Below are 12141 nucleotides of genomic sequence, written 5' to 3'. Positions count from 1 at the left end.
ATGAAAATTGTTTTGTATTTAATGGAAACCATAATGATCATTTGGGTCTCTACAATAATTCCTAATGGAATATATAACAGAACACAATGGGATTAATTAAAAAGTACTGTTTTCGATTGTTAAAACAGAAATCGTATTGGTTTTAAATTGAAAGCATGATGGGTCATGATTGGTCAATGGATTACGTAAGAAAACACATTAGAAAACATTACCTACTGGTTTTGATGGTTAAAATGAAAACTGTATTAGATTTAATGTAAGCCATAATGGCCATTTAGGTCATTACTGGTCTCTACAATAATTCCAAAAGAAATATGTAACAAAACACATCAGAATTCATTAATAAGTACTGGCGTCCATCGTTAAAATGGAAATTGTTAAGTTTTAACCAGCATGGCCCACGCCAAATTTTAAGCTAGACTTAACTGTAGGGATGTAGGGATAAAAGTGATAGAAGAAGAGCAGTGGGATGAAAAGGAACAGGAGTAAGAGGATGTCTGGTAAACAGGAGGGTACAACCTGTATAATGTTCATAGTACATCCATCTGTAAATATCACCATAGTTTTTCTATAACTGCACTTAAACAGGTAAAACGTTTACCTGTATCCTGCACTTGCTGCTATTGCACTGCTGGTTAGACCTAAACTGCATATCGTTGCATTGTACTTGTACATGTGTAATGAAAATAATGTTGAATCTAATCTAATCTAAAAGCCCCGATTCAACTTACATGTAGGAGTAAAGAGGGTTATAGGATTGTGAATGGGAAGCGATTAATTGAAGGGAGAGAGGGTGGGTTTAAAAACCGAGAAGAACAGTGCTAGTGGGATGGTCTTCCTTAAATAAGTTTAAGGGAGTAGGTGATTGGTTAAGGAGACAAAGTGAGACTTGGTTCCGCCGCTGATCCTTTATTAACAAGTTAACTCCATTTAAATGATGGTGATTGGGGTCTCTACAATAATTCCCAATGGAATATGTAAGAAAACGCATGAAAACATTAAAATGTAATGGTTTTGATGGTTAAAGTGGAAACTGTATTGGTTTTAATGAAAGCCATAATTGTCCTTTGGGTCTCCATTGGTCTAAGATAATACCTAATGGAACTGGTCACAAAACATATTAAAAAGCATAACAAATATACTAGTTTTAATGGTTCAAATGTGATTGTTTCTTTTGTGTTAACAGTAGGCTATTTGTAGTGTAAACCTTTATAACTTCTGTGATGTTTTCTATAACTGCAAGAGGAATTATCACCTATAAACAAACCTAAGACATGTACAAACATCAAATACACATCCTTAATCAACAGAACCACCATTCCTCCTTTTATTATGATTTTTTTTTACCTGACAACATTTGGATGCTCAAAGGACTCGAGCTGCCTCAGCACCGCCACCTCGCGGATGGTGGACAGCGGCATTCCCTCTTCCTCAGTCTGCACCCGGACTCTTTTCAGGGCCACAAACCGGCCCCCGTTCTTCAAATCCCGAGCCTTGTACACCTTCCCATATGCACCTTCGCCGATCTCAGCCACCGGCTCATATTGCTGGGTCGAGCTCTCTTTGTCCATGTTTTTTTTTCACAGCGAGGATCTGCGGGGAATCCCGAAACGTGACGAGCGCGCGCGGATATTTCACAAAGGCATTATTGGGAGCGCGGCGCTGGCACGTGCACTGCCTGTAGAGCGCGAGCACAAAAGAGGCAGAGGTAAACACAAATGTGATCAGAGCTAAATCAAATCTTATCTAGGGCTTGAAGATAACGTACATAGTCCTTAAATCATAAATACAACATACACAAAGCTAACTCCGCCGCTTTTATGGCCAAATATCACAGATAGGCTTGTTAATATATCAACATCTGGAGTGCACAGTAATAAAGTGTGGGAGAATATGAGAAATGATGGTGTCCTGAAATCATTAAAAGGTCTTGTTAAAGCACACGTGCTTTCAGGCTTTGTATACTTCATACATTTTATATGACATGGAAAGCATCTTGGGCTAAAATGTCAAGTCAAGTGGTGCAACCACCTAGCAAAATTACTTGTGACACTATATATATATATATATATATATATATATATATATATATATATATATATATATATAGTATTTTAAATACAATTTTAGTCATGATTATGACTAATTTAGTTAACTTATTCAATATTTTTATTCAAAAAGACAATATAATCTGTTTATTATAAATTAATGACATTGACTCAATTATGATGGTCTGTTCTAGATCAGTGGGATCTACATGGGACCCTCTGTGACATCATTTCCTTTTTTTTTATAGCTTTTTTTGTAACAACAAAATGGCTTCCTGCAAAGTTGGTTAGACCACACTGACATTTAAATAAAATATTAATTCCCAACTTTAAACAACTGTAAATAAATCATACAGAATACAAAACATAAATAAAACAATATTTTACAGCTTCAGCACAGTTGTACCATTTTGTTGTAGTTGTTTATTATTTTATTTTAATAACCAAAATATTTCAAATTAAATATATTAGTATTTAAATTTAAACCTATGAAAATTTATAAAGACATTTGACAACAACCAAGTTAAAAGTTGTAATGTAAAGTGGTAATAAAAAGTCTTAAATGAGGATTTATTATTATTATTAGGCCTTATTATTTTCTAAATAACTCAACATATTCGCATGGTTAACCTATAGAGATTACAGGTATGTCAAAAATAGGCTTCCGACATCATAACTCTCTCAAAACCAACCGATAAAAATATAAAACATGCCCCACATTGTCAATAAAACCCAAACGGTTCAGAGTTTCCTACTGACAACCCCTGCTCCTCTTTGTGCCACACAGCCTTGAGCACGTGGTTGTCTACTGATTGCATTGTTTTAGCAGTGCGCATATCCATAAACGCAACCAAAAGCGCCCACATTATTCCCATCCACGTGAACGCGCAACTCTAACAACCCACGCAAAAAAACTGCAAAAACGCGTGAATGGTCAGTATAGTTACCCGGTTGGTGCTTATTCCGCCCGGAGAGTCGCGTCATTCATAAACTTCAGCAACTTTCCCTGCGTCTCCACACGCATCACAGCTCATGCAGCGTCCGCGCCACGGGCCACACAGGTAGTCGGATGGTGCACGCGCGAATAAGCCCCATCTCCGGCAGCACCAAACGGCACAGGGGATCAAGTGAAAGATCGTCCGATCAGCCCGTCTTGAGTAGAGCCGAATGCATGCATGCAAAATAAGCGAGTGATTTTCATCGATCCGCTCCCCCTGGAAGTTTTGCAGGAATACGCGGCGTGTGTGTGTGTGTGTGTGTTCGGTCCCCTCCTCGCTTTCCCACGCTGGCTGAATGTGGCTTGACCCCCTTCAGAGCAGTTTGACACAGAGCAGGAGCGTTTCCGCATTCCTCGTAGACTACAAAGACTCACCGCCTCCTCTTGCTTTCTCCCTGCCTGCTCGATCTGCACACCATTCATACTGCTTTTTTGTTTTTGTCTCGGTGTCAAAACGGGATCACACCGGGGGGATAGAAAGAGAGGGAGAGAGATAGAGCCGGGACGCGGAAGGTTATTGGATGTGAAGGCTTCTGCGAAAAGTTTTATGGAAATTAATAATAATCAATAAGTGCACTCATTGAATCGTGAGCGTCTCTTGTAAATATTAATGCAGCTTGTTCAAACTAGTTATTTAAAATGAGCTGAAACAACACAATTCTTGTCAATTTTTTGGCCAGTTTATTTGTTTTATGTTTATTCCACTTAAATTTGTAAACCATTAGGCCAACTTAACCGTTTTGTGTTGGGACAACATGAAGGAATTGTGTTAGTCCAGCTGCCTGGTTAGAGGATTTGTAGTTGCTTTAAGAGACGGAAATGTTGACAATAGAAGTAATCATCTGTGGTGGAAAGAGTACCATTACTTGCCTAAAATTTAGTGCAAGTATTAAAAGTACCTGTTGTAAATATTACTCAAAGTATGGGTAAAAAGTAGTCAAGTACTCAAGAGTACTGAGTATCCGCTTGTTAAGTGGTGACGTGTTACTGACGTATTTATACTGTTTCCGGGTCCAAGCCGCCACTCATTTGAGTGGAGAAATCATTCGTTTATGATCACATTTTATTCCTATCACACATGAAAGTTAATTGTATATAAAATCATAGTGTACATAACAATCTCTGGGCTTGCTGCATAACAAATACCAACATTTGAACAATTTATAAAAAATTCATCACTTTCTGTCTATCGGATATTAGGCATGGACATTTATACTGCGATCTTGATTTTCGAAAGCCTTAAATCGCTTTGTAAACGTTTATTATTACCATTTCATGAATCTCCCCATTCAGTTGGGGCCGGAAGCCGCTTCGCGTGACGCCACACTTAACAAGCGGACAGGGTATATGCTGAAGCATGTTAATAGGACTTTTAATTTGCCAGTAACCAGGGTTAATCGTTTCCGGTGAACTGTATGCCAATGCAAAATCTGCAATTTTAAGGTCTGTTTTCTTTAAAAATGAGCGATCTCCACTGCCTGAGTGATATCCGATGTAAAATGGGTTTCAGATTGTACAAGCACTGCATTAAATTACATTTTCCCAGACATGTCTTTATAATTTGAGCATTTATTTTACCCCAGTATATTCAATGGAGCTTCTGCGCTAGCCTGCTGATCCTGACGGGCAAGTGCGAGCAAACGGCTTTTTGTCTCGTTTTACGCTTGAGCAACTAAATGAATGCCAAAGTCTGTTTAACTGATTGTATTTGAATGACATTACAACATCGATGCTGTAAAAGAAATCGTATAAAATAGAAAAAAAATTCACAATTACAGATCACCGGACGTTTATCAGTATGAGAAACACACTAGCTCAGCACATACCCCGTTACGCTGTAAAAAGGTGATGTCATTTGTGGATGTGTGTAAACGTATAGAGGTAAAGTTGGTTTTATATTCGCACATTCGTTCATTTAGAAGTGTCTATGTTGTTTACCTTGTTACTCTGAATATTTGATCGGAATTAGCATGCAAGTGTGACTTCAAAACAACAGCAACACTATCTAATAACAATAATAATACATTTTATTTACAGGTGCCTTTCTAGCAACTCAAAGACACCGTACAATCAACAAAAATAATAAAACAACAAAAGAAATAATAAAATATACACAGCAATAGTGCAAATAAAATTAAGTATTAAAAGCCATCTTAAATAAGTGGGATTTGAGTTTTGATTTGAACAATGTAAGGGAGTCAATGTTTCTGATGGCAGGTTGATGGCATTTAATGCACTGCGAACAATGTTGTACTCATAGTCATTGGCTGCTAATATGATTTATAGAGGTAAAATTGGTTTTATATTCTCACATTCGTTCAGTGTCAACTCCCTTTATTATTTACCAAATAATCGGTCTGAAATGACCCGCAAGTGTGACTAGAAAACAACATTAGCACTGTTTATTTTACTGTTAACAATGCTGTACATTGATAGTCATTGGCTGCTAATATAATTTCCCTATTTAGAATTTGCAAAGAATACTTTTCTGAAATTACATTATTAAGAAGAAAGTCTGAATATCCGAATATAAAACCAACTTACCTCTATTGTAAACAACATTCTGTAGTGAATTTTTATTTCCTAGCAAGCACACAACATCATAAGACATTGATATTTGGTTAGATTTAGGTTGTGATGTCAGGTGACCAAAATTCCATGTCTAGTCAGCGGCTAGGGACAATGTTATTATAATCTCCAATAAACTGTAACATCATTAGATGTTGATTTTAGGTTGTGTTGGAAAGTGACAAACATCCAACATCGAGCCAACATCTAAAACCAACGTCATATTGACGTCAAATATAGGCATTTATTTTTCAGGTAGATGTCAGTGGTAATGTCCACACAACGTCAAGCTGTAACACCATTAGACGTTGATAATTGGTTGATTTTAGGTTGTTAGAAAGTGACCAAAATCCATCGTCGAGCCAACGGCATATTGACATCAAATTCTGACATTTATTCGTCAGGTATGGCAACCGAAATCCAACGTCTGATAGACGTCATAGTAGTAACGTCCACACAACATCCAGCTGTAACATCAATAGCTGTTGATATTTGGTTGATTTTAGGTTAGACCTAACAAAATGCAAAACAAATTTCCAAACAAAATGCAACGTCCCAATGGCGTTGGAGTACAACGTCAATCTGACACTGTGTTGACGTCTTGTGCCTGCTGGGTGTTTAAGGCCATTTCGGTCATCATCATACAGTAAACATCCATCTAAACAGTCTCTGCGTCAATGCATGTAAAGATTTTGGACACCTTCTTGAACACTTTGAATGCTTCCAAACATTTATAAATCGCCCATGTCTTGAAGTAGTTTATTATGATGCGATTCACGTAATATGTGCGATCTGATTGGACAGGAATCACTGGACTAATTTTTCTAATCCCCATAGACAAGAAAAGGTAGTGACTGCAGCTTAAAGGAAAATAGTGAAGTAAAAGTACTGATACACTAAGCATGCACATAAGGGAAAGTAAAAGTACACATGTTTAAAACTACTAAATAAATCACAATTCCTGAAAAAAACTACTCATTTGCAGTAGTTTGAGTATTTGTAATTAGTTACTTTACAGCACTGGTAATCATAAGTGTTTAAAGCTAATAGAAAGACTTTTAGTTTGTAGATTTAGAGGAGTTTCATTAGTGCTTTGAGTTTTGAGATAACCACCCTTTCAGAAGCACCCATGCTTTGAGTGATGGCAGCTTAATTAGCAAAAATCCAGTTCGTTGCTTTGCTTGGTGAGCAATAACTGTCCTAAATTAGTTCTGAGATCAGTGTCAATCAAATGAAATATGTTTAAAATATTCTTCATTTAGGATTACCTGATACATGATATTATCAAACCTTTGAATTTAAGTTAAATAAAAATACAAGTGAAGTTTCATAAACTAATTTCGAGAGGAGCACGTGATATGATTGTGCACCGCTGGCCACTCATCCGTAATCAGTAATAATCCAATCAGAATGATCCTAGCTTAGTATAAATGGATCACTTTCTCCTCATTGCACTTTGCTCCTTCATTTTGGAAGAATCCCCCCTTCCACCCCATCTCCTCCTTTTTCTCCCCTTCTAAAGGGGGAGCGATCGAGACCTACCTGATCTCGGTTCTCCTGATATGCTTCTAGACCGGGCGGGAGCCCTGGGCTCAAATATCTCCGAGCTCAGGGTTCTCTCCCGGGACAGCATGCCAAACCTGCTATAAGTGCCAAGCATATCTAAGTGGGAACTCTTGAAATGTATTTAAACTTATATTTGATAAAGTCATGTTGGGCCAACTCAACTGCATTTAATTGTGTAAATAGTGTTTTTTAGTAGGTGCTAAACAGATTTAGGCGATGCAGTGGCGCAGTGGGTAGTGCTGTCGCCTCACAGCAAGAAGGTCGCTAGTCTGAGCCTCGGCTGGGTCAGTTGGCGTTTCTGTGTGCAGTTTGCTTGTTCTCCCTGTGTTCGCGTGGGTTTCCTCCGGGTGCTCCGGTTTCCCCCACAGTCTAAAGACATGTGGTGCAGGTGAATTGGGTAGGCTAAATTGTCCATAGTGTATGAGTGTGAATGGATGTTTCTCAGAGACATCCGCTGCATGAAAACATGTGCTGTGGCGACCCCGGATTAATAAAGGGACTAAGCCAAAGAAAGAAAATGAATGATTGAATAAACAGATTTATTGGATGGAAATTATATTAAGTTCATCCAATGAGTTATTTTATTGAGTGTACTTGAAATGTGTCCGAACAAGAAAAGCCTTCTGTGAAACTCTCACGGGGCCTAAAAATCAGTATAAAAAGCAGTTAGTTACTTACTCTGAAAAAGCGAGTAAACCCGACATTTTTAATGAATTAAACATGACAAAATAGTGTCAGTGTTGCTTTAAATTACAATTTTGAAAGTAGCTTAAAGTTTTCTACCTGTAATAGTTTAAATGTGATAAAGCAATGCTGCTCATTTTTTTTAAGTAAAGTCAACTAATTGATTTTACAGTTTATCTTCTTTACTAAATCATGCATAAATAATCAATAAGTCCACTTCTTAAATCATGAGCGTCTCTTGTACTTGATATACTTGAAATATGTGTGAAAGAGTAACCTTGCTGTGGAATAAGAAGCTGAACTCACTGGAGCATCTAGAAATCCAGAATAGTATAAAAAGCAATAAGTTACTTTACTTTATAAACGTTTAAGTATCTCTGAACTGTTAAGTTCAATTTTTATAATTTACTTTTAATTTTAAAGCGGGTTTACTTAATTAATTTTTTTATTAAATTGCTTTCTTACAGTTTATCTTCTGTACTAAATAATGCATAAATAATCAATAAGTGCTTTCATTGAATCGTGAACATCTCTTTCCCTGATACACTTGAAATGTGTCAGTAAAAGAAAAGCTTGCTGTGGATTGAGAAGCTGAACTCGCACTTGAGGATCTGAAAATCCATATTAGTATAAAAAGCAATGAGTTACTTTACTTTAAAAAAGTGAGTAAACCCATTGTAACTAACGACTGTTAACTTGAGTTCATTAATTTTTCATTAGCTTAGTCCCTGATTTATAAGGGGTCGCCACAGAGGAATGAACCGCCAACTACTCTGGCATATACAGCAAAAGTCAGCCCAAGGCACTCAAAAAACGCGGAAAAAATAATACAAAGCCTTTATTGACTATTCCATTCAAGCTTTTTCAGTAAATGGAAAGTTTGTGGATCTGAAAATTTGGATTAATATTGTATGTTAAATACTACATAAATAATCCAGAAGCGGGCGGCGCAGTGGGTAGCGCAGTTGCCTAACTGCAAGAAGGTCAGTTAGAATTTTTGAGAGGAGTTTGCATGCTCTCCCTGTGTTTGCATGAGTTTCCTTTGGTTTCCCCCCACATGTCAAAAGACATGCGCTAGATGAATTGGGTAAACTTAATTGGCCATAGTGTATGTGTGTGTGGATGTTTCCCAGTGAAGGGTTGTGGCTGGAAGGGCATCTGCTGCAAAAAACATATGCTGGATAAGTTGGCGGTTCATTTTGCTGTGGCGACCCCTGGTTATTAAAGGGATTAAGCCGAAAAGAATTAAAGGGATTATTAAAGGGATTAAGCCCTTCCAGCTGCAACCCATCACTGGGAAACATCCATACACACTCATACATTACGGACAATTTTAGCATAACCAATTCATCTAGTCTTTGGACCTGTGAGGGAAACCGGTCCACCGGAAGGAAACCCACGTGAACATGGTGAGAACATGCAAACTCCACACAGAAATGCCAACTGACCCAGTCGAGGCTCGAACCAGCGACCTTCTTGCTGTGAGGCGAACATGCTACCCACTGTGCCACCGCATAGCCTGCATGTTATTTATATATTTTTATTTATACTTAGACTTTATCTTATAGTGTGTTAATTATAAAGCTTGGTGTGGATTGAGAAGTTAAGCTAAAATGGTAATATACTGTTATCACTATAGAAAATAAGTGTAAAATGAATGGTATTTAAGGACACATTCTGATTTCATATTATATATATATATATATATATATATATATATATATATATATATATATATATATATATATATATATATATATATACACACACAAACACTCACTGGCCACTTTATTAGGTACCGGGTTGGACCCACTTTTGCCTTCAGAACTGCCTTAATCCTTCGTTGCATAGATTCAACAAGGTACTGGAAATATTCCTCAGAAATTTTAGTCCATATTGACCAGTCTGAGATGATTCGCGCTTTATGACATGGCGTGTTATCCTGCTAGAAGTAGCCATGAGAAGATGGGTACACTGTGGTCATATAGGAATGGACATGGACAGCAACAATATTCAGGTAGGCTGTGGTGTTGACATGTTGCTCAGTTGGTACTAATGGGCTAAAGATCTGCCAAGATAATATTCTCCACACACCATTACACCATCACCACCAGAGTAAACCGTTGATACAAGGCAGGGTAGATCCATGCTTTCATGTTGTTGATGCCAAATTCTGACCCTACCATCCAAATGTCGCAGCTGAACTCGAGACTCATCGGACCAGGCAACGTTTTTCCAATCTTTTATTGTGCAATTTTGGTGAGCCTGTGGGAATTGTAGCCTCAGTTTCCTGTTCTTAGCTGACAGGCGTGGTCTTCTGCTGCTGTAGCCCATTTGCTTCAAGGTTGGACGTGTTGTGCGTTCAGAGATGCTCTTCTGCAGACCTTGGTTGTAACGAGTGGTTATGCTGCTTACTGGATATTGTCTCCATAGAGATAGTTTTGCGTGAAAATCCCACTAGATCAGCTGTTTCTGAAATACTAAGACCAGCCTGTCTGGCAAAAACCTTCCATATTCAACCCATATTTAAAGTCTTAAATATCCTGGCTCCACCAAAAAATCTTTGTATTTCTATTTAAATCCCAGGTCAATCCTGCTCCACTGTTGCAAATTTTAAGATTGATATCCAGCAAAAGAAATCATAAAGTGTTGATAATCAGATGAATCTTCCTGTAAATGAGCTGCATTGTTGTGTGTACAGTATGGGGGCTCTGAGGTGAATGAATCTGCTCGTCTTCAGTGTTCACCGAATGCCGAACGCTCATTGATTTCGAGTAAAAGAGCTCCGGCATGGGGGCAGATGATGAGTTTGAAGTAGTTTTGTCTGCCAATACAGTTTCCCCAATGCGTGCCCCCTCTTGTCAACTTAAAATTCAACTTTTTTGCATCACAAAGCGCACATTACACACAAAGACCAATAACTGCGAAGGCTTCCCTGTACATTTATGCATCATGATTGTTCATTGTAAATGGGCCCTGAGAGCCATTTCCCAGATTGAATACATTACCGTGCATACACATGCTTATTAGGCTGTGAAAAACAATATAATTACATTGGTTTGCGTGTGGTATTTTCACTGTTGCTCATTTTGAAACAGAAGAAACTGTCTGGTGAAAGACAGATGTCGTTTAAGCCTCAAATGAGTCACTGAATGTATATGTAAAAGAAGAGAGCGGCAAAAAATCCACCTAATATTCCCAAAATATGCATGGTTAAATGATTCTCAGGGTCAAGAAACGTCTGAGTAAGTGAATAAATGAGTAAACCAACGAAGATTTACACATGCAGCGTGGTGGTGTGTGTGCTGTTTTTTACTTTTGTCTTTTTGTGTAAGGATGAAAAGGAACTCTGTGGTCGAGATAATTATCACTTAGCAAAGTATTTTAATTGTCTCCCAGTAAAAGCTGTAATGGTTTATGAAAACAAACACATGCTTTCAATCAAAAATGAATAATTTAGTCAGTAAGAAAAACACCTAAATATGTAAATGTGCTAAGAATTTCCTGTTTTTCTATTTAAAATTGACTGTATTTCTCATTGATTTTTTTTTGTACAGCCTTACAATGTTTAGACTGTGTATTTTACCATATGCAGAAAAATGAGATTTTCTTATGAGAAATAATTAATAAATCTCTATCAAAAATGTAAAAAATTTTGTAATTATGTTGCTAAATATATTGAAAAATGCACATAGTGCTCAGAAAAATGGAGTACATCCCATTTTGAAAATGAATACTAGTATCCATTTCTCAGTGAATATAGGCAATGCATTTTGGTGCATTTGAGCAAAACAGCTGTATTAAACAGATATATTTATTAAAATAATATTTTAGTCACCAAACATCTTTATAAATTGAAAGATAAAACAATTAAATTCAAGCCAAATATTGCAAAAAAAATTACTACCTACAAAATTTGAACAAAATTTTTCGCTTTTTTTTGCTTCTTTTGATTTTTCCTCTGTTTTTTAAATGTGTATTTAATATTTTTCTATAACATAAATTTGGCTGTGCTAGTTTTTGAACTGTTATCGTAAGTTATTTTGATAGATAATCTCTGGATTTGGCCTCAGTACTGACTAATATAATGTATATGCACAAATATAATATTGTATAGCTTCCTACTAAAAATATTTATGTAAAAGATATATTTGTGAGGGGTGTACGTACACATCCTGAGCACTGTAATGTACTTTTGTAATATATTAGATTATTTTATACTCAATTTGTATTGAAATTGAAAACATGGAATAACATAAAAGTATTGAAATATATATT

At 36.9% G+C, this 12141-nt stretch overlaps 1 protein-coding gene across 6 annotated transcripts in view; it reads right to left on the bottom strand.

Annotated features, from left to right (window-relative positions):
* cdk6 (cyclin dependent kinase 6) overlaps positions 1-3459 on the bottom strand; it is a 79843-nt gene extending 76384 nt beyond the window's left edge. For 3 of the 6 annotated variants that reach the window (XR_012394449.1, XM_005159695.6, XM_073930414.1), the window contains exons 1-2: positions 2996-3283; positions 1348-1678 (exon numbers count right to left, since the gene is read on the bottom strand). Coding sequence is in view for 5 of the 6 variants with exons in the window: in XM_005159695.6 (XP_005159752.1) it covers positions 1348-1571 (224 nt within the window). In the remaining variant the exon portion in view is untranslated. Of the gene's footprint in view, positions 1-1347; positions 1679-2995; positions 3284-3420 lie in introns of those variants that run through there. The other 3 variants (XM_073930412.1, XM_073930415.1, NM_001144053.1) reach the window with 2 other exon arrangements.
* Between the last annotated feature and the right edge of the window lie 8682 nt (positions 3460-12141).

The sequence above is a fragment of the Danio rerio genome, chromosome 19 (genome assembly GCF_049306965.1).
Source record: "Danio rerio strain Tuebingen ecotype United States chromosome 19, GRCz12tu, whole genome shotgun sequence".
Lineage (NCBI taxonomy): Eukaryota > Metazoa > Chordata > Actinopteri > Cypriniformes > Danionidae > Danio > Danio rerio.
This window is presented reverse-complemented; position numbering and strand designations above follow the sequence as displayed.